Source organism: Lepidochelys kempii, chromosome 23 (genome assembly GCF_965140265.1).
Source record: "Lepidochelys kempii isolate rLepKem1 chromosome 23, rLepKem1.hap2, whole genome shotgun sequence".
In the NCBI taxonomy this organism is placed as follows: domain Eukaryota; kingdom Metazoa; phylum Chordata; order Testudines; family Cheloniidae; genus Lepidochelys; species Lepidochelys kempii.
In genome coordinates, this window is record NC_133278.1 from 3,418,309 (window position 1) to 3,439,157 (window position 20,849).

The window sequence follows — 20,849 nt, forward strand, 5'->3', positions numbered from 1 at the left end:
AAGACAGACTCAGATACCCCCGTGGACGGAGGCAGGGAGGGGCCTGGAGATGGGATTTCTGCCGGCCCCCCGCCGAGACGGAACATCTGTCCGGGGCTCAAAGGGGAGGCTGCCTGGTTTGAAAGGGGCTTTGTCTGCTTGTCCTGCTTGCGACTGGTGTGAACGACTTTGGGGTGTGGGCAACGGAGGAGCAAACCCTGGGGGTTCTCTTGGCCCTGGGGCAAGCCACTTTGCATTAATGACTTGGGGGGGGACTGGTTACCAGAGTGGGGGGGGGCAAGTTTCCAAATCAGACCCCCTTTAAAGGGACCCCCCAAGTCACTGCAGTTAGCTCCAGTTATCTACAGTCAAGTTACCCCAGTGCAAATGAGAGCTGCCCCCTGCTGGAGGCCTGGAGTGTGTGCGCATGTCTGGCCCTGCTGGAGGAGTTATGACCTGGGGTTGGGGGGGTGTGTCGGGGGGGTGTCCTCCTGGAGACCTTCTGTCTCTGTCCACCCCTGCTGGAGGCGGGCGTGGGGATGGGTGTGGGGGTATGGAGGGGGGTGGGGCGGTGCACTTGCACGCTGCCCCCTGCTGGAAGGATGGAGACCCACTCTGCGTGTGTTACCACAATACACATGAGTCTAACAACCTGCCACGCCTGTCCCCTGCGGCTCTGATCTGCCTGTTCCCTCCAAATCCAGAGGGGCTGCCCCGGGCTCTGGAAGGGGAATGACATCTGGGAGTTAGAGCCAGGCGGGCCGGGAGTCAGGACTCCTGGGTTCTCTCGCCGCTGCCCAGCCTGGCCACCACAGCAGCCCCGCGCACAAGGAGGGCCCTGATTTCGGTTGGGGTCTGTGTAGCGCCCGGCATAAGGTGGGCCATGATCTCAGTTAGGGTCTGCACAACAGGGGCCCTGCTTTTGATCCATCTCTGTGCAGTGCCTGACACAACAAGGACCTGATCTCGGTCCGGGGCTGTAGGTATAATTACGATACCGCTTCTTGGGAGAGGGATAGCTCAGTGGTTTGAGCATTAGCCTGCTAAACCCAGGGTTGTGAGTTCAATACTTGAAGGGGCCATTTAGGGATCTGGGCCAAAAACTGGGGCTTGGTCTTGCTTTGACCAGGGGGTTGGACTAGATGATCTCCTGAGGTCCCTTCCAAGCCTGATATTCTATGATACTTGACTGTCTCTAGCATCACTGTCCCACCACTTGGGCCAGCAGTCGTGACTTTCCTACGACAAATGGAATTTCAGGCTCCTGCGTGGACTTTCCCAGCTTTGACGACTCTGGAATAAAAAAATCTTATAGGTAATGTTTTTCCCTTTCCACTTCAGGCCCCCTCTTAAAGGGATGGAGAAAATGCAGCAGGGAGGAATCTCTCCTCCAGGAGTAAGGATTTACATATGAAGCACATGGGGAGGGAGGAACCCTTAGAACAGCAGGGGAGGGGGTTTGTGACTATGAATGCCCCCCCCATCCCCCTAAAATCCAGGCCTGCCAACCTCTTTCCGGATAAAGCCATGTCCCCTGCAGCCCCAGCCTTCTTCCCAGCTAATGTGGCGGAAAGTGTCTTTGAAGGGAAGGTTTCCCACTCCCTGGGTTTTATTTCGTAGGCAGAAGAGGCCGTAATTTTAAAGTGGCGGGGATTTGGGCTTTACAAAAGGGCTGGGGGGGACGGGGTCTTGCTCAGCAGATCGCACTGAAACACCGACAAAGACAGGGGTGGCTTTTCTGGGAGCCCTTCTGGGAGCAGCTGCTGCTCTGAGCCCCGAGGATCCGGCTTCCCAGGAGAGGGGCTGCAGGTGGGAAACGCACCAGTTCCCCGTCCCCAGTGCTGTATGTTGCTGATCAATGGGCTGCTATTGGGGGTCTGGCCTTGCTTCCTCCGTTTCTCCCCCCATCACACCCACCCCGCCAGAGTTTCAGGACATCAGCAAAACACATGGGGGCCGGATCGTCAGCTGATGTAGACTGACGCTGCTCCGCTGACGGGCGGATGAGGGGCTCTGAGCCGGGACTCTACAGACCTAGCTTCTCTTCCCGGCTCTTCCACTGGCCTGCTGGGTGACAAGTCGTGTCACCGCTTGGTGCCTCAGTTTCCCCTCCCCTCCTCTTTCGATTGGAAGCTCTCCAGGGGCAGAGACTGTCTCTCGCTCTGTGGCTGTGCAGTGCAAGCCTCCCCCTCCCCCGGTACAATGGGACCTGGATATCCACTGGGGCTTCTAGGTGCTACTGTAATATACCTAAGAAATAACACTAATAAGTTAAATGGAACAACTTTGATTTATCCAGCTGGGGATCTGGCCCACTGAATCCAAAGGAGCGAGGCCGTTTCACACTGGCCGGGGATCTGGCTGGCACAGTCGTCCGGTTTAGCTAAGGGAAGACAGCGGCCTGTCTCGGACGAACCCTAGCCCCAGTCTTAGCCCGGCTGGTCCTTCCGGGCCCTCACGTCTCGCCGCGTCCCTTTAGCGGGCGTCTGTATGGCGAAACTGTGCTGCTGAACTGCGCCAGCCTATTGCTGGTTGGTACGCTGCTGCCCTCTGCTGGATGGAACTGGGACTGCTGTCTGTGGGTCACAGGCCCCTACCCTGCCCGCAGCTGCTGGGCGAGTCGCCGGTTGCTGGAGGGGGGGCCTGGGGAACAGGAGGGTTTTGGGGTCTAGCCCTGAGGCTGCCAGGCTGGGCAGCAGCATGCGGTATGGAGACACTTGGGGTGTTTGGGAGACGGGGTCTGGGCTACTGGGCAAACGTCCGCTCCGGCCACAAGGAAGGTAAAAGATACAGAGAGCCCCAGAGGTACACGCAGCAAGACACCCAAAGAGAGACTCACACGAAGCCCTACAGCCACCCAGATCGACACACAACCGGACACACACCCACACAGAGACACTGCCACAAAGCCACACACACTTCCAGCTAAACAGACAGACAGACACACACAGAGATATACAAACAAGGGCACAACGAGAGTGACACAAAACCACACACACACACACAGCTAAACAGACCCTTACAAACAGAAACACAAGGACACAAAGAGAGAGAGAGAGACACACACACACACACAACACAAACACAAGGACACACAGACAAATATGCATACACAAACACAAACATGACACAGAGAGAGAGACACACACAGAAAAACAGACACACACGCACAATCCGAGAGGCAAATCAATTCTGGCTGCGTTTCGGGAAGAGACGCTTGAGTCAAACCCCAGTTATTGGGCCCCTGACAGGGGAAAGTGGGGGGAACTGAAAAGGTCCCACTCTATAAAGGAGGCCGATTAGATGTTGTAATGGTCCCTTCTTGTCTTAAATGCAATGATTCCCGACAGAGCATAGCGCTGTCCCTATTGCAGCTTACCCTCCCTGCTGATCATGATAATCCTCTCTAGCTTTTATCGCTGCTAGATCTCAAAGCTCTTTACAGAGGAGTGCCATTAATCCTGTTTTACAGATGGGGAAACTGAGGCAGGGAGCCTTGCCTGAGCAAACTGGGACTAGAACCCTGGCCAGCGCTCCACCCAGTAGGCCACGCTGCTCACGCATTTAGCTCCACAGCCGGTTGCTGGGCTTCTGTCCCTGCACAGGCTGTCATTATCTGGCTCTGCCGGAGCGGGAGTCCCCTGTGCCCTAAAAGCGGGTTGCTCCCCTTACGCCAGGGCCGCTGTTTTGGTCCCTGCGAAGCCGGGGTGTGTGCGCCAACTCGCTGCAAAGGTGTAGCACCTGTGTTTGGGGAGCCCCGGTCCAGATCTGGAGACACCACATTGCACTGGGGAGGGGGCTGAGCTGCCCGGTCTCTGAATGGGGTGTGGGGAGAGATCAGGTCTATGGAGGGGGGCACGGTGGAGAGCCCTGTTCTCCACACAGCTGCGGGGGAAGCTTTCATGGACAAGCTCAGCTGGGCATCCACTGGTGACAGCAGGGGGCTGGGAAATCAGGACTCCTGGGTTCCATTCCTGGCTCAGCAACGGCCTGAATCTCCCTGTGCCTCAGTCTCCCCACCTGTAGAATGGGGTCAATAATTCTGACCTAACGTCCCAGGACGAGCTGTTGGGGTTACAGGGCTTTGGGATCTTCAGGGCACAGGCTCGCGGAAAGGGCAAAGTATCATTAAAGGGGATGTACGATCACAGCCGCCGTGACTCACGCTGCTTTCAGATACCAGGGCTGGGTACAGGGACAGATACCTGCAAGCTGTCACATCCTGTTTGCCACAGCTGAACTGCCAGGTCGCCTCATCAGATAAACACATTGTGAAACCGAATCATTGGGTAAAAGAAGAAAGAATAGTTCATGTTTATTAGGTGTGTTACGGCAGCACCTGGGAGCCCCAGACAGGCACGAAAAATGCTCCAAAAACCTGCTCCCCGCTCCTGGCCGTGGGATTGGAGGAGGAGGATCAGAATAACAGACCCATCTAGCCCGGCGTCCCGTCCCCCCTGCTCTGCTTCAGCCCAACGGGCCCATCTAGCCCCGTGTCCCATTCCCTCTGCTCTGCGTCAGCCCAACGGGCCCATCTAACCTGATCTTGGTGGGGTCTGTGCAGCGCCTGGCACAATGGAGGGCCCTTCTCCGTCAGGGCCCCCAGCTGCCACCATAATGGAACTAACCGATCGGGGCCCATCCCTGCTCCCCTTAGCTGGCTTCCCACCTCCCTGCCAACTTGGGCTGCCTTCAAAGGGTGTCATTTGTCTCTCTTATCCACCCAGCTCTTCCCAGCCCCAAATTCCTCCCGTGACTGGGTGGGTGGGAGCTGAACCTAGCTGCCACCACCGGTTTACCCTGCCGATCTGTTGCAGATCCTGTTTGGGAGCTCCGTACCCTGTCTGTGCGCTCTGTCCCAGGGCCTGATGCTGGTGTATGGTGGGGGGGCGGAGGAATTGGTTTTCAGGGTGGGGGCCAGGGGAAGGAGAAGATTGAGGAAGCGCGTTAATCATGGATTGGTCACTCGGCAATGATAGAGAAACAAAAGAACTTTTTAATGACATGTTGTATCCCCAGCACTTGAGTGAACAGAACTGTGGCCGATTCCTGAGTTGGGGGGGCGGCTCTGGCCCCTGTCAGAGCCACGATCATGAGAAAAAGCTAGCAGCAAAAGGGGACCCCCAGCTTCCAGCAGCGACACCTGAGAAGAGCAGCTGCCCTACCCCCAGGGGGGCAAAGATTAATTATGCAAAGAGTCCTTTATGCAGCCCTGGGGGGAACAGAGCCCCCCGCCCCTGAGATTTCCAACCCCTAAAGAGGGTCTTCCCACCTGGTGTGGAGCACAACCCTCCACCATGTCTGGGGGGATCAGGGGCGTGGCTGGAGCGCAGAGACCCATTCAGAGCAGCCCCAAGGTTGCTCTATCCCAGTGTTTCTCAACCCTTTTGATACCCGGGACCGGTTTGCTGCCCTCCTAAACTGCGGCAGGTGGATCTCAGGGACCGGTGCCGGTGCATAGACCGGCCGCGGAGAAACATAGCTGACCCCGGCCCAGAATGGGCGGGGAAGAGCACCAACGGGGGCTAAAAGCCACCTGCGTCCCATTCTGCCACCAAGCACAGGGATGGGGGCGTGTGGGGCTGAGAACTGGGCCCAGGGTCCATCCTGGCGGACTCGGGGAATCTCCCAGTATTGGCACTGGGGGAGGGACAGAATGCCAGCTGGGTTCCACGCAGCAGGAGTGGTCCGGGCAGCGGGAGGGTCTCGGGGGCGGGAAGCGAGCGAGGACGGGACGATCAGAGCTTCACCCCACCCCGCTGGGCCGCCCCCCCGGCTCTCGCGTCAGGCAGCTCCGGGAGCTGCAGCAGGACGGTCCGGGGAGGGGCGGCCGGCCCCAGCTCGCGTCGCGCTCAGGTGTCCTTGCGGGGTGCGACGTGGGCGGCCGGGGGGCTGGGCTCCTCCAGCCGCAGCCGCAGGGTGTTCCCGATGACCAGCTTCTCCAGCACCAGGGAGCCCAGGAACCAGAAGAGGGCGTACTCCAGCGTCACCAGCCCCATGAGGTGGTAGCGGAAATGGCTGTAGTCCCAGGGGCAGGCATCGAACCGGCGCAGGAGGTAGCCGGTGGCGAACTCCCACAGGTAGATCCAGAGGGTGTAACACAGGCAGCGGCTCAGCAGGGGGCAGCGGTCCCGCAGCAGCAGGTACATCCGCTCCAGCACCAGGCTGGACGTGCCGTAGATGAACAGGGCCCAGACGCTGGTGACGCCCGGGAACTTCCAGTCCCGCTCGGCCACGAAGGCCCAGGTGGCCGTGAACATCACCTCGCAGAAGTACCCGTGGATGGCGTAGATGTACCAGCGGGTCAGGGGGCTCAGGGGCTCAGCCCGGCCGCCCATGGCGCGGGATCTGCGGGGCGGTGGCACATGGAGGGGGGGGCACGTTAGTGGGGCGGGCAAATAAGAGGAGCGCTGCATAAGGGACGTCCCGTCGAGTGTATGGGCTGGAGGGGCTTGGATCCTAGGGAACCTACACGGAACCGGAGTGCTCCAGAGACAGTGAGTGGGAGCTAGGAGTTAGAGCAGGGCAGGGGGAGGGGCGTTCAGGACTCCTGGGTTCCGTTCCCAGCTCTCAGGGGGGAAGAGGGTCCTAATGGTTAGAGCAGAGGGCTTGAGAGCCAGGACTCCTGGGTTCTATCCGCAGCTCTGGGAGGGGCATGGGGTCTAGTGATTAGAGCAGGGGGGCTGGGAGTCAGGACTCCTGGGTTCTAATCTCCACTCCAGAAGGGGAGGGGGGTTGTGTTCCCGGTTGTAGGAAGGGAATAGGGTGGCTAGTGAGTGGGACGGGGTGCCAGCACTCCCAGGCCTGGCAAGGGAGTGGGGTCTAGTAGCTAGAGCCGATAACCTCATCATCTGGATTCCTAGGTCCAATTCTCAGCTCCGCCACTGACACCCTGGGCATGTCCCTTCCATGCGCCCTGCCTTGGTTTCCCCAGCGGTAAAACGAGGGTGGCAGCACGGTGCTATCATCGTGCCGAGCCTTGGCTAGCCGCCCTGGCAAAGAGCGCTGGGTGGCTGGCGTTCGAGCCTGCCACACTGCTTCCAGCCTCGCCTGACTTCCACGCCACTCTTAGCTGGCCCGTTTGGCGACAAGATTTGCCATGCGCAGTCTCAGGCTGCTAGCAAAAGTGGGGGGGAGAGGGGGAAGCTGTTGCAAGCAAAATAGATTTGGCGCAAGAAAAGGGTTAAAGCAACACCCCAGCTTGACAGCTGTGTGCGCAGGGTACCAGGGCTGTGCCCACCTCAGCAGGGGGTTAGTTGGGGTAGGGATGTGGGTGATGCTTCCTGGGGGTACCCAAGCTTGCAAGGCACTTCACTACCCTCTGGCATCAGCAGGAGGAAGCTGAGGTCAGTCCTCGACAGCTACCAGCGTCTGCACACAAGCGGTGCCTTCCGGCCTTGCTCTCCCTTTGCAGGTTCATCATCGTCAAACTCCAACATCCCCCCGCCACTCCCAAGTCCTCTGGGCACCTCCCTAAATCGCCCAGCCCCTGGTTTACTCACCAAATTCCCAACTCTAAAGGCAGAGGACACCCCCACCGTCCCCGTTCCGCCTTGGACCAGGGCTCCGCTCCACCGGCACTTAGATTTGGTTGTCGAGAAAGCAAGGATCCGTTTATTCCCCAAGGAGCAGAGATTCAAAGGGCAGCCAGCAGAAAGGGAAACAAAACGGGAAAACACAGAAAAAAATAAATCACTCACAACACACATCCTAGACCCCACCTACCCTGTGATCTAGACATCAGCTGCCCCGAAGGGCTCGTCCACACCTGGAACACTACAGCTGCCCGCCGTGTAGACACAGCTGACGCCGATGCCAGAATTCTTAGCACTGTCTACACCAGGGGTTAGGTCGCCTTAACTAGATAGCTCGGGGGGGGGGGGGGTGCGCATGTGTGTGTGTGTATTTTTCACACCCATGAGGAGCGCAGCTGGCTCGATGTACTTTTCTCGTGTAGACCAGCCCATCCACACGTCCACTGTGAGACCCAGACTCTGAATTCTTCCCTGGCGGAGGGCAAGGGGGCAGGGCGCTCGTTTCATGAATGGAGGATCACCGCCATGCGCGGCTTCGGCCATGCCCCTGCTCCGCCCCCTATGGGCTCTGGGGGGCAGAGAATAGCCACACACAGCATGGTGTGCTCCGGCCAGGCCCCTGCTCCGCCCCAGCCCCTGTGGCCCTTATACCCCTTCCACACCAGCCTGGGGAGCTGCTGAGGGGCCCGTTCCCACCCCACCGCAGGGCCGAGGTGGGGTCTGAGTGTGAGCAGGAATCAGGCCCATTGACTTCAACCAAGATCAGGGAGCCAGAGCGTCTCAGCAGCGAGAGAGAGCGGAGGAGCAAAAATGGGGTCTTCCCCCCTTCCCCTGTCCGCGAGACACATCCCCAGCGGGGCTGGCCCTGGCAGCACCATACACAATAACAAAATCTCCGGACGTGGCTTACTGCTTAACTGCCTGGAACCTGAACCCAATTCCAATTGTTTGTTCTGCCGGGCGGGTGGATCTGCCCAAGTGACCAGGTGACTCACGGTGCCCAGCATCCCCTAAATACACTGGATTAGCTGGTAATCTCGGGAGGCCCAGAGTGAGCCGAAAGAGACAATCTTCGCCCCCAGCAAAATCCTGAGAGGGTGTGCGTTTTAATTACCTCCCTGGCTAATCACCACCTGGAATTCTGTCAGGGTGTGTGCAACAGAGGCACAAAAGGGGTATTTCACTGGGAGCACTCAAAGGTCCACCCATCATTGTGGCATCCGGGCGCACGGTCATTTGCCTCATCCTAACTCCGGCAGTCGCACAGTCAGTCGTGGCACAGCCTGGCCGGACACAGCCCCCTGACCCGTTGTGCCCCCTTCCGCCTGGCCGGGCACAGCCCCCTGCCCCTTTGTGCCCCCTTCCGCCTGAGAGGTGGCAGGGGAAAAACCAGCTTCTCCAACAGATGCCAAAGGAGCTCCTGGAGTTTAAAGGTCGGATTGGCGAGTCTGACTCCTGGGTAATCCCTTGATTTGAAGCCATCAAGAGAAGGAAAACCCACCACTGCCCTGGGGAGCTGGTTCCCTTGGTTAGTCCCCTGCAGGGTTAAAAAAATCGGGGCCTGGTTTCCAGTTTGAATTTGTCCAGCTTTAAACTTCTTATTCGGCCTTTCTCCTCTAAATTAAACATCCCAGTAGTACCTGGTATCTTCTTCCTCCGAAGGTCTTAGACCAGTGGTTCTCCACCCATTTACCATTGCGGGCTGCACATACAGCTCTCTCTGTGTTATGTGGGCTGCATCCATACAATATATACACTGCCTTATGGCCCTGAGGATGGCCCATGGGCTGCAGCTGTGTGTTGATTCCAACCCTGATATTCTAGGATTCTATGATTCCATTCACACCCAAATCAGTCTGATTTGGATCAGCAAGCACACGGGGACCCATGTCCTAGGACCCTGCTGGGGATGGTGGGGGTCAGAGCCCAGGTCCTGCTTAGACGTGGATCCAAGCCCTTATTTTGCACTGTGGACACGAGCCGCAGCCCCGCGGCAGAAGGGCTGCATAGCGCCGTACAGATGAGTTACAACGGCCGTGAGATCCCGGGTCCAACGTCTGTAAACAACGCAGTGCGGATGCTCACAAGTGGGCTTGGAAAACACCAAGTCCACAAGCTCTGGTCCCACAGATCCAGGTTTACAGTGCCGCGTAGACGGACCTTGATGAGCTCTTTAATATATCCACAGCACACAGCTCCGCATGGGAGCCGCAGGCGTGGGAGGCAGCTCCAGATTTTCTGCCGGACTCCTTTGCCTTTTGGTAGGTCGGCCACAGCTCCTACCCCTTCGCCCAGCACCCTGGCTTCCTGCATCTCCTTTGCAAGACCCAAATAAACATGCAGTTACCCCATAGCCGGGCTTCCGCGGTCCAATCTAGGACTTTCCGGGCTGAGTTTAGCTGTAGTGTTAGGTGGAGCCAGACCTGTCTGGTTGCAAAGGCGGGCTAGCGAGAAGACCAGCGTATTCAAAAGACGCTGGGGATTTGGGGGGGGGGGGGGGCAGGTTGGGCAGCAGTGTCAGAGTTTTTCACACCGCTGAGCGACGTCATTAAGCCGACCTAATTTCTTAGCAGAGACCGGGCCTGAGTGTGGACTCGACACAAAGACGCGCCGAAACAAGACAAGCCTGACCGGTTAAACTTCGTAGTGCAGACTAAGGCTCTCGCTCCAAAAGGCCTTTTCTCCAGCCCTCAGATAACTTTTGTGGCTCTTCACCCTCAACAAGGCAGCAACATCCTTTTAGAAATGCACACACCAGAACTGGACGTGGGGTTTCAGTATAGTTCTCAAGCAAAGCTGGAGACCCAGGTGAAAATCACTTCCTTGCTCTCAGCCGCTACTCCCCTGTGTATATATCTAAGGACCAAGTCCTATTTGTCCCAGGGTCATGCTGGGAGCTCACGTTGGCTTGTTCGTCCACTAGGAATCCAAAATACTATGCTGGAAAGCTGGTGGGGGGCAGGGGGTGTTAAATGAATCTTGGAGTCACAGCATCTTCCAAGCCGCTTTCCTCCCCAAAGGAGAAAGATTCCAGCATCCAAATGCCATTCTGCCTTCTTAAAATCCCCACCCCCTCTACGAAGGTCCAGTGAGCATGTGTTTCTTCTGCACATCACACCTTAAAGCCTTGCACGGCTTCACCACCCATCAGCTGCCATGCTCCGCTCCAGAGGTGGAAGCATTCTGTTGAATCATGAGGCTTGGCGTCCTGGGCCCTGGCAGAACAGCTTGTTCGTAAGTTCACCCGTCACCCCGAAATCTTCCAAGCTTGATCTCCGTCTGCAGGGGAATATTCCATGTTTTCCTTTTGATCCAAATCCCACCGCTGAGTTACGGAAGAGCCAGCATTTCACCCCGTCAGGTAAAAAATTCTCCAAATACTGTTTTTTCCCCCTGTAAAAGGGATCAATGAGAAGCTTGGTTTGGAGGCTGGGAGATGGAGGCCGGGGGGGGCAGGAGGGACGGGGGAGGAAGGTTTAAAGGGACAGTGGTGGTGTGGAAAGAATTAATTATATTACAGGAGTGCTTGGGGCTCTAATCAAAATCAGGGTCCCACCATGCTACCTGCTGCACATATACACAGAACAAGAGACAGCCCTCGAGGAACGGCTAAATAAAAGCGGGATTATTCTCCCCATTTTACAGATGGGAAAACTGAGGCACCATACAGGCCCAGAGGAAAGGGAGGCCAAAAGCAAACATGGCCCCTTTAAGAAGCCCTCCCAGCAGGCAGACTTCCTAGCTCTCTTTGTATTCTAGGCGGTAGGCGGGCTCTCTCCTTTCCATAGATTCACAGATTCCAAGGCCAGCCTGACCCCCTCCCTTCCTCTGCTTCCTTGTCCCGTTTCTCTAGCCCACTGCCAAGAGCAGGATGTACCTGGAGTGCACGCGGCCGTCTCAGCTCCAAGCACTCATCGTGGAGCGCACAGGAAATAACTTGCCCAAGGCGTCAGGTTGGGACTAGAAACCAGAGCTTCCGAATCCGAGGCTAGTGACTCAGCCATGAAGCATCTTCCTCGCTGAGGCTCTCCAAAGCAGGCCGCGCTTTCCTTAAGCGGCTGGTAACGCCGGGCACCTGAGCTTTTGGGCAAACCCAGTTTTCAGAAGCACTGAGCACCCCCTTCCCACACACACTCCAGCAGCAGCTCGGCATCTCGGGACACCCACCGCCTGGCAGGCACCCAAAACTCAAGGCATCGCAACGTTAGCCCAGTGACTGGATTTCCCACTCCTTTGTAGCATCTTTCCACTTGTCATCACGGCCCAGGTCCCCATTCACAGGACAAACGGACCAACAGTCCCTGCCCCAAGGAGCTGACGGTCGGTCTTATTACTGGATACATGGTTTCAAATGGGAATTAAGCGGCTTCCAGTGGGGATTAATTAACGTGGGTGAGGCGCCAGGGAAACTTATGTGTCTGGGCGCAAGGTAGCTTATCCTGGGAAAACTCAAGGGAGCAATTTTTAGATTAAAATTGGACTTTTTTCCCCAAAAAGAGCTGCCCTCATTGAAACAGGAATTGCTTCGGGGAAGTACCCCAGCCTGGGTTATACCATAGGCTGGGCAGAATTCCATTTTTATTTCTTGTATAATTTCAACAGATAACATTGGTGGTTATTTTAAAGCCTTTTTTCAATTGTTATCAATTTAAATGTTCACAGGTTTGGGAAATTACAGGGAGAGGAGATCAGACAATGGGGTGAGGAGCAGGAGGATGGTCCATCAGTGGCTATTAGCCAGGATGGGCAGGGACGGTGTCCCTCGCCTCTGTTTGCCAGAAGCCGGGAATGGGCGACAGGGGATGGATCACTAGATGATGACCTGTTCTGTTCATTCCCTCTGGGGCTCCTGGCGTTGGCCACTGTTGGAAGACAGGACGCTGGGCTAGATGGACCCTTGCTCTGACCCAGTGTGGCTGTTCTTATGGCAGGCAAGACTTATTTAATGACAGCAGAAGTTGAGATTCAAAAAGTTAAAAGCTTTACGTGCATTAAAACACCAGCTGTCAACATCACATGCCCCAAACACTCTCCGTTCTCACACAGCATTCTCTCTTTGCCACCCTGTCCATTTCGGCTGTGAGTGCAAGAAATATTTTCTCATCGGTTTGGGCGTGTGCGGCGAAATCGACCTGCACCGATGTTTGCCAATAAAAATCGCGAATCCTTCCACGCCTTGTTAGACACAAGGTCAGACCAGAGGATCACAGCCATCCCTTCTGGCCTCGGAAATTTGAAAATACCAGCCAGCCTGAATGAAAGGCTTAAAATCTTTTTATGTTTCATTATGGGTGGGGCATGCAGAGAGGATCAAAATGCCCCCTTCCCATCTCACAGCTGCTATAGGGGTTAGTTAAGCCTGATCAAACCCATTCTCCTGATGGGGAAACCGAGGCACAGAACAGGAAAGGGACTTATAATGGCTCAGAGAGGCAGGCTGGAAATTGAGAGCACGTCAGACGAAAGGGCCTTTTGAAAGGCTGCGGGGGAGGGATATTAGGAATCGCACATGGTCTAGCAAAACGTCTGAGCCCTGCAGGAAACGTAACTCAAGGATCATTGATTTTGCTGTGCCCTGAGCAGGAAAAAGGGTGTTAAAGTAGGGTGACCAGATGTCCCGTTTTTAAAGGGACAGTCCCGTTTTTGGGGACTTTTGCTTATATAGGCACCTATTACCCCCCACCCCCTGCCCCGTTTTTCCAGTTGCGATCTGGTCACCCTATGTTAAAGGAGAGAAATCACAGCACTGCAGGGTGCCTTCAGGAGAAGTCAAGCTGCTCCTATAGGATGGCTGGGTAGGAGAAGCCCAGGGCTCGGAGACAGGACTCCGGGGTTCCATTCCCACTTCTGGACAGGGAGAGCATTTAGTATTAACAGCAAGAGGGGCCGGTGTCAGGATTACTGGGTTCTATCCCTAGCTTTACCTTGAACTCAGTATGTGGCTCTGGGGAAGTCATGTCACCTCTCTCTCTTTCTGCCTCAGTTTCCCCCTCTGTACATTACAGGTACTCCTTCCCCTCACCCCCTGCTGGTAGGCCACACTTGTTAGCATCCGTTTAGCACTTTGGGGCTCCCTGACGGCAAGTGCTGGGAGGGCGGATTAACGCCAGCAGCTACGCGGCCCTATGCTAGCAAGGAATTCGGGCACTTCTCTCCACTCCACCTGGACATGCCTCCGGCCCAGCCATACGAGAGGGCAGTCTCCCGACAGCTCAGTTGTGCTGCTCCCGTCTTGGCTTTGCTGGGCGCGATGCCTCGGGGGCCTCCAACTCCCAGCCCGCGTCTCACAGCAGGGGCAAGGATGGCGCCCCATGCTAGATCCTGCCTCTGGGCGAGAGGGAAGCTCTGTCCTTCAGAGCCCTTTCAGCGCTTGTCTCCTCTGCTGAGACAGCTGTTGAGGGGCCGGGCGGTGCCCACGCAGCAGGGGGTCAGGACTCTCGGAGCTGGACGGAGAGCCCTCCAATTCATCGCATGAGGAGCCATGGAAACAGCTGTCAGTCTGGGGCTGGGATCGAAGCTGGCCCGCTCTAGAGGGGAAAGGCCCCATCCCTCATTAGCCAGCCAGTCCTCTGCTCCAGGGTTGGGTCAGAGCCGACAGCCTCTGGAGGGGAAAGGCCCCATGTCTTCTTCTGATCCCAGCCCAGATGAGCTCAGCTGGCTGGCTCTGAGAGTGGGGGAAGGTGTGGGGTGGCAATGGATACCAAGGCCAGAATTTCTTAGGGCATGGGCACAGGAGAGGTGCCCAGAGAAAGTCCAGCCACCAGACTCAGACCCATGAGCAAGGAACTGACACTTTGGAAACAAGAGAAGGAAGAGATCCCACCACTCGTCCTTCACATTCAGGTGTGTGCTGTAACTTTGCCACCAGCGCCAGCCCGGCTTGAGTTGTTTGTCTGGCAGAGGGGAGGGTTGGGCCCAGGTGAAAGCCAACCAAGTCTCCCCTTCTGCCCCGCCTTGCGTTCTCTGGCTCTCAAGACTTTTCTCTAGCGGCCTCTGATTCTGGCTACCTCAGTTTTGAGGGGGCGCTGAGCAGCCACCCCCTCCAGTGGGTGTCCTTGGGGGCTCAGTGCCCAAGATGGGCAGCTCGAATCATCGACCCGCTCTGGGAAGCTTTGGCCCAAAGGAGCATCCAAGCCGGGGAGTGGATTTTCCCTTCTAACGTCCCTTTTCTCGGGGGGAACCTCACAGCACTTGGCAAAGAGCAGTTCGCATCGCAGATGCCCACCGAGGAGGGCAGCATGAGCAGATTTACAGATAGGGAAACTGAGGCACAAAAAGGGGTATTTCACTGGGAGCACTCAAAGGTCCACCCATCATTGTGGCATCCGGGTGCACGGTAATTTGCCTCATCCTAACTCCTGCGGTCGCACAGTCAGTCGTGGCATAGCCTGGCTGGGCACAGCCCCCTGCCCCTTTGTGCCCCCTTCCGCCTGGCCGGGCACAGCCCCCTGCCCCGTTGTGCCCCCTTCCGCCTGGCCGGGCACAGCCCCCTGCCCCGTTGTGCCCCCTTCCGCCTGGCCGGGCACAGCCCCCTGCCCCGTTGTGCCCCCTTCCGCCTGGCCGGGCACAGCCCCCTGCCCCGTTGTGCCCCCTTCCGCCTGGCGGGGCACAGCCCTGCTCACCGTGCCCGGTGCCTGGCTGGCGCGCGGTGGGGTCCGGCTCAGCTCCCTGCCGCTCACCTGCCAGCACGCGCTTGCCGCTTTAAGAGACTCCACACCGGCCGGCTTAGCGTCATCGCTAAGCCCCGCCCAGGGCCTCCCCGCCTCCGCCGCCATCTTGGGAGAGGCAAGTGGGGCAGCTCTGAGCGCAGAGGCCCTTGGCTCGGCGGGGAGCGGGAGTGTATGTGCGCGCACGCGCGCGTGCTGGGTCTGCGCCTGCGCCTGCGCCTCGTCTGTCCGATCGGCCCCCCCCCTTCTCTGTCTTCTCGTCCCGTCTTTTTAGCCCCCCCTTCTCTGCCCCCCCTTTGTCAGCCCCCCTTTCTCTCTCCGTCTGCTCAGCCCCCCTTTCTCTGTCTGCTCAGCCCCCCTCTCTCTGCCCCCCCTTTGTCAGCCCCCCTTCTCTGCCCCCCCTTTGTCAGCCCCCCTCTCTCTGCCCCCCCTTTGTCAGCCCCCCTTCTCTGCCCCCCCTTTGTCAGCCCCCCTTTCTCTGTCTGCTCAGCCCCCCTTCTCTGTCCCCCTTTGTCAGCCCCCCTTCTCTGCCCCCCCTTTGTCAGCCCCCCTTTCTCTGTCTGCTCAGCCCCCCTCTCTCTGCCCCCCCTTTGTCAGCCCCCCTTTCTCTGTCTGCTCAGCCCCCCTTTCTCCGTCTGCTCAGCCCCCCTTTCTCTGTCCCCCCTTTGTCAGCCCCCCTTTCTCTGTCTGCTCAGCCCCCCTTTCTCTGCCCCCCCTTTGTCAGCCCCCCTTTCTCTGTCTGCTCAGCCCCCCTTTCTCTGCCCCCCTTTGTCAGCCCCCCTTTCTCTCTCCTTCTGCTCAGCCCCCCTCTCTCTGTCCCCCCTTTGTCAGCCCCCCTTCTGTCCCCCTTTGTCAGCCCCCCTTTCTCTGTCCGTCTGCTCAGCCCCCCTCTCTCTGTCCCCCCTTTGTCAGCCCCCCTTTCTCTGTCTGTCTGCTCAGCCCCCCTTCTCTGTCCCCCCTTTGTAAGCCCCCCTTTCTCTGTCCCCCCTTTGTCAGCCCCCCTTTCTCTGTCTGCTCAGCCCCCCTTCTCTGTCCCCACTTTGTCAGCCCCCCTTTCTCTGTCTGTCTGCTCAGCCCCCCTTTCTCTGTCCCCCCTTTGTCAGCCCCCCTTTCTCTGTCTGCTCAGCCCCCCTTTCTCTGTCCCCCCTTTGTCAACCCCCCTTTCTCTGTCCGTCTGCTCAGCCCCCCTTTCTCTGTCCCCCCTTTGTCAGCCCCCCTTCTCTGTCCCCTTTGTCAGCCCTCCTTTCTCTGTCTGCTCAGCCCCCCTTTCTCAGCCCCCCTTTCTCTGTGTGTCTTCTCTGCCCCCCTTTCTCAGCCCCCCCTTTCTCTGTCCCCCTTTCTTTCTCACCCCTTTTACTTTCTTTCTTTTCCTTATTGCCATAATTCATGACAACATACATCTTGGCCGAGATATTAAACTTCCTGCTTTAGGGCTTGAAAACCAGACTTTAGAGACAAGACTGAGCCCTTCATAGGGGTGGGGGGGTCCAATTATCCCCTGTCTGCTCGTGCAGGGTCCTTGCCTCTTCGTCTGTTGCATCTGAGGGCTGGGCGTCATCAGAGACGGGATACCGGGCTAGATGGGCCTGGGCGCTGCTCCCATGTACACGCCAAGGCAACATTCCCGCCCTGTCTAGATTTCTAGCCCCTTTGTTGTCACCGCAGAGATCGGTTGAGAGCTCTTGCGTGCGGAGCCGGTCCCAGGGTGAGTGGGGGCTGTTTGCCTGGGGGTAGGAAAGGGCCCTTAGGTTTCATTCTGCAGGAAATACAGTCTGGAGAGAGAGCATTCAAGGGGCTTCCCACAGAAGCAGCTGGGGCGCTCAGTCCATGCCCGACGGCCGCAGCCGCCGCACGCTGCATTCCAGCCTTGTGCTGCTCGCAGACGCAGATAACATCTGCAGCCATAGGCCGGGCTGGCCAAATTGACCTTCCGGGGTGACCCACATGGGCAGCACCCTCCCTATGGCGCTCTGTCCCCCTCTAGTGGCCACAGACGGCCTGCTACAGCCCTGGCTGCCGAGTTGGGTCCTCCGGATTCCCTATTAATCGTGTTTGTTACGGTAGTGCCTAAGGACCAGCCAATAGCGGGGCCCCGTTGTGGTAGGCGCTGTGCATTTTCATTGCTCTTAGGTGTATTACCGTAGCACCTAGAAGCCCTGCGCATAGAGTAGGCCCCAATTTGTGCTAGGTGCTGTACATTTTTATTGCTCTTGGGTGAATTACGGTAGCAGCTGGGCCCCCCAGTCATGCACCAGGCTCTGTACGCACAGGGTAGCAGATGGTCCTTTCCCTGTATGATCCAAATAGACCAGACGCACCCAGAAAGGGGAAGGGGGCGAACATGCCATCAGAGAAACCAACAGGAGGGCAGCAAATGGCATGTTAGTGCCAGGATCGTTTCTTGGTTGGGTGGAGTTCTGAGGGGATCAGCAACAGGGAAGGAAAAGGGGGAGAGGCTCAGAGGTGGAAAGGAAGGAGGTGGGGCAAGTAGCACAGGGCAGAGGGAGTCTGATCCAAACTGCCGGGAACTCTCCGAAATTTCAGATGTGCAGAGATCCCGGCCAGGAGACTCAGTGTCAGCAACCAGGGCCTGCAGCAGAGCCAGTCTCTGGGCTACCTAACAAGCGCAGCTAGCTGGCAGTGGCCACCTGGTTGGCTACCCCACCTGCCTGGTGGGAATCTTACAACCCAGCCTCAGCCGTTCAGTGGCTGCTCCAAGCATTTGCTCCTGGTCTTCCCCAGGTCACCCGGTCCTGACCCTCCGATTCCTGACTGTGGCTCTGACTCCAGTCCTGACCCTGGGCTCCCATTTCTGGCTACTGGCTACTGACTCCTGCTCCAACTGTTGAGCATGACTGCCCACTACCCAGTCCCTGAGATTCTGGCCGGCTCCTCTCTGCAGCCCCCAGAACTCACCTGAGTTCCAGCACCCCCCAGAGTGTGTACGGGGTCTCCCCTGCATGGGTCTGGCTCTGGGGGGCTGCTGGGTGGCCCGGGTTGGGTCCTGTTTTACCCCTTCCCTCCCAGTGTGGCAACTGTGTTGGCGGCTTCTGCCTCATCCCCACTGCTGACAGCTGACGCAGGGCAGCGGCTTTACACGTGTATCAGTGCTAGTGTTTTAAACCCGCTTGGCATGGCCGTAAAGAACGCCAGGCAGGGGAGAGCCATGACCACTCAGGATGGGGCTATTCACTGGTGGAGCACGGGTGGGGTCCCCTGGGTCCATTTGCCAGCAGCATCCCTTCCTAAGGTCACAGAGATGCATGAGACGCCACTTCTGCTGTGTCTCTCCTTTAGCTGTGATGCCGTACAGAAGTGTTGGCCGGAGTGGGTGGAGGGTCAATATTCGGGGCCTTGCTGGACTGTTTCCCATGGGAGGAGGATCTGAAGATATGAGTCAGGTCTATTCTGTGCTGCAAGCCTGTTTATTTACAAGGGACCCACGCATGGTCCTGCTTCCTTGAATGCAGAAGGAACAGACAACAGCAGGCAGTTTCCTCACTCCCAGTTTCCACGCCTGCCTCTCCAGCTTGTCCTGTGCCCCAAGGAGCTCTCTTCCCTCTTGGACGATGCTCACTATGGCTTTCTTGCCGGCTACTGGCTCACATGCAGCTGCAACCAATTATCACACCCTCCCCCCCCCCCCCGGTCCCTTGTTTTTGCAGTCAGTCTCGGGGAAACCCCTATGCCCACATGGAATAGCTCCACTTATCTTTGCCATGCAGCCAATTGCTTTGGGCGGTGGCTTCTCTAATTTCTGGCTATCTCACTCCATAAAGGGGCTTAATTGCTCCTTCCATTTATCCTGAAAGAAGCATGGTTAATGTGCCCATCAGCTTGAACTATTGTCTGTGATTGTCTGTAGATCAAAGTCCCCCTTTTATGGAAGCCTTTCAGACCTTTCAGCATAACAGAAGTTCCCCTGGGGGATCCAGGAGAAGAACTCAGGTGAAGTATGGGATACCAGGAAAGGAATTGTGGGAGTTTGTGAATCTGACCCCTCCAAGTCCCAGAATTCCAGTAAGGATCCCACAGAATTGTGTGAGAGAAACCCCAGAATGTACTGAGTAGCCTGGTGGCAGAACGTTGCACCCTGGGAGATCTGTGCAGTTATTTTGGAATAGCGCAGAGCTGTGTGGCTGCAATGACTCACAAGGGAAGTCGCCGAAGCTTGGCTTAACCGAAGTAGAGAGGACACACTGTTTTGGGAGCGTTATACCGGTATAATAACAGCAGAAAAACCTAGAGTGAAAAAACTTTCCCTTGCAGATAAGCCCTCAGCCCCATGTGAAGTCTTTGTGCCAGTGATATTTCCAGTTGGAACAGCAGACGGTAACACGCTGTCTTGCTGGAGAAGCAGTTTAAACTTTTCCTCTGAGCTGAAAGCGTCTGACATGGTAAGATCCTCTAAGCAAAGGGGCCCTAAGGAAAGAGTCCAGTAGATGGAGACATCTGCTCAGCGTGCAAAGCCAAAAAGGTTAGAAAACAGCAGGCACTGATTAGAATTTGCCCCAGCATCTGGGGTCTCTCTGCTTGGTGGCCTGGGCTTACTATGTACTTCTCCTCCTGCTGTGCCGAGAGCCCAGCTGCTAAGGTGGGGTTAGCTGGGGCCCCGATAGCAGTGGGTCACAGAGTCAACACCCCATTGAGATGCAAGGTGCAGTTTACTCCTCTCAGAACAAGGGGCTCAGGCTCTCTGCAGACTCAGGCAGCGTCGCTGAGTCAATTACACAGTCACGTTTTCAAGCATTTCTTTGCAGACATGAGGGCTACAAACTAACAACAACAACAAAAAAGCTGAAATTCTGATGTCACAGGCAGAGCTGGTTGGGAAACAGTGTTTCCATCCTGGAAAAGTTTTCAAGATATCAAAAGACAACATTTCCATCCCAAACTGGCCCGAAAAATCAGACCCTCAAATTTTCACCAGCCAAAAAAATCTGAAATAAAAGCTCAGGGTGAGTCAAGCAAAACACTCCGTTGAGATGAGCGAGCAACAGTTTGTTTCAGTTGTGACCATTTAAAAAAAAAAAAAGACCACACAGGGCTTAAAGTTTGAAGCAAAAAGCCATTTTGTATCCGGATGTTCCCTTTGGAGAAATCACAAAACAAAAGTTTTTGACAATTTTGCAACTTTGTTTTTGTTCAGAAAAAAATTGGGGGGGGGGGGGGGGTTGAAAAATTTATGAAAACCGAAACTTTGCTGTGAAAAGCTTAGTTTGGCCAAATCAGCATTTTCAGAGGGGAAAAAAAATTCATCACCAAATTCTCCACCACCTGTAGTCTTAGGAGCCAGGTGCCTTAGCCCAGCCCTGCGTCCAATTCTAAGATGAAATTCCCCCCTGTATAGAAGACCAGGGGCAGGAAGTCAGACCCTCTGCTATTGTATCTTTCCCCGCTAGAGGGCCTAATAGACCCGCTGTCCGCAAAAAGCCTGGAGACTTTTCCAGGGGCTGCTTGTTTCGCTGAGTTTCTTGGGGGGCGGGAGGGAACTAATCTAAAAATAGATTTACACGCACACACCCCACGCATCTCCTGCGGCCCAAGTGGTGTGAAAATTCAGATCAGACACATTACACACAACACCACCTACACACACAGAGCATCTAGCCTATACATATGCCAAAACGACACACACAGCGTCTAGCTTATACGTACACCAAAGACG

At 56.5% G+C, this 20,849-nt stretch overlaps 1 protein-coding gene across 2 annotated transcripts; it reads right to left on the reverse strand.

Moving 5' to 3' along the window:
* Window positions 1-5,000: 5,000 nt before the first annotated feature.
* Window positions 5,001-15,183, reverse strand: LOC140902019 (transmembrane protein 229B-like). Of its 2 annotated transcripts, none has more exons than XM_073321598.1 (3): window positions 15,137-15,183; window positions 7,482-7,559; window positions 5,001-6,327 (listed from the first exon to the last, which is right to left on the reverse strand). In XM_073321598.1, exon 3 carries the CDS (start codon window positions 6,315-6,317, stop codon window positions 5,832-5,834), a length of 486 nt encoding a protein of 161 aa, XP_073177699.1. In that variant the 5' UTR covers window positions 6,318-6,327; window positions 7,482-7,559; window positions 15,137-15,183; the 3' UTR covers window positions 5,001-5,831. The 2 variants fall into 2 exon arrangements, with proteins under 2 accessions (XP_073177699.1, XP_073177700.1); XM_073321599.1 differs by lacking the exon at window positions 15,137-15,183 and adding an exon at window positions 9,155-9,194.
* Between the last annotated feature and the right edge of the window lie 5,666 nt (window positions 15,184-20,849).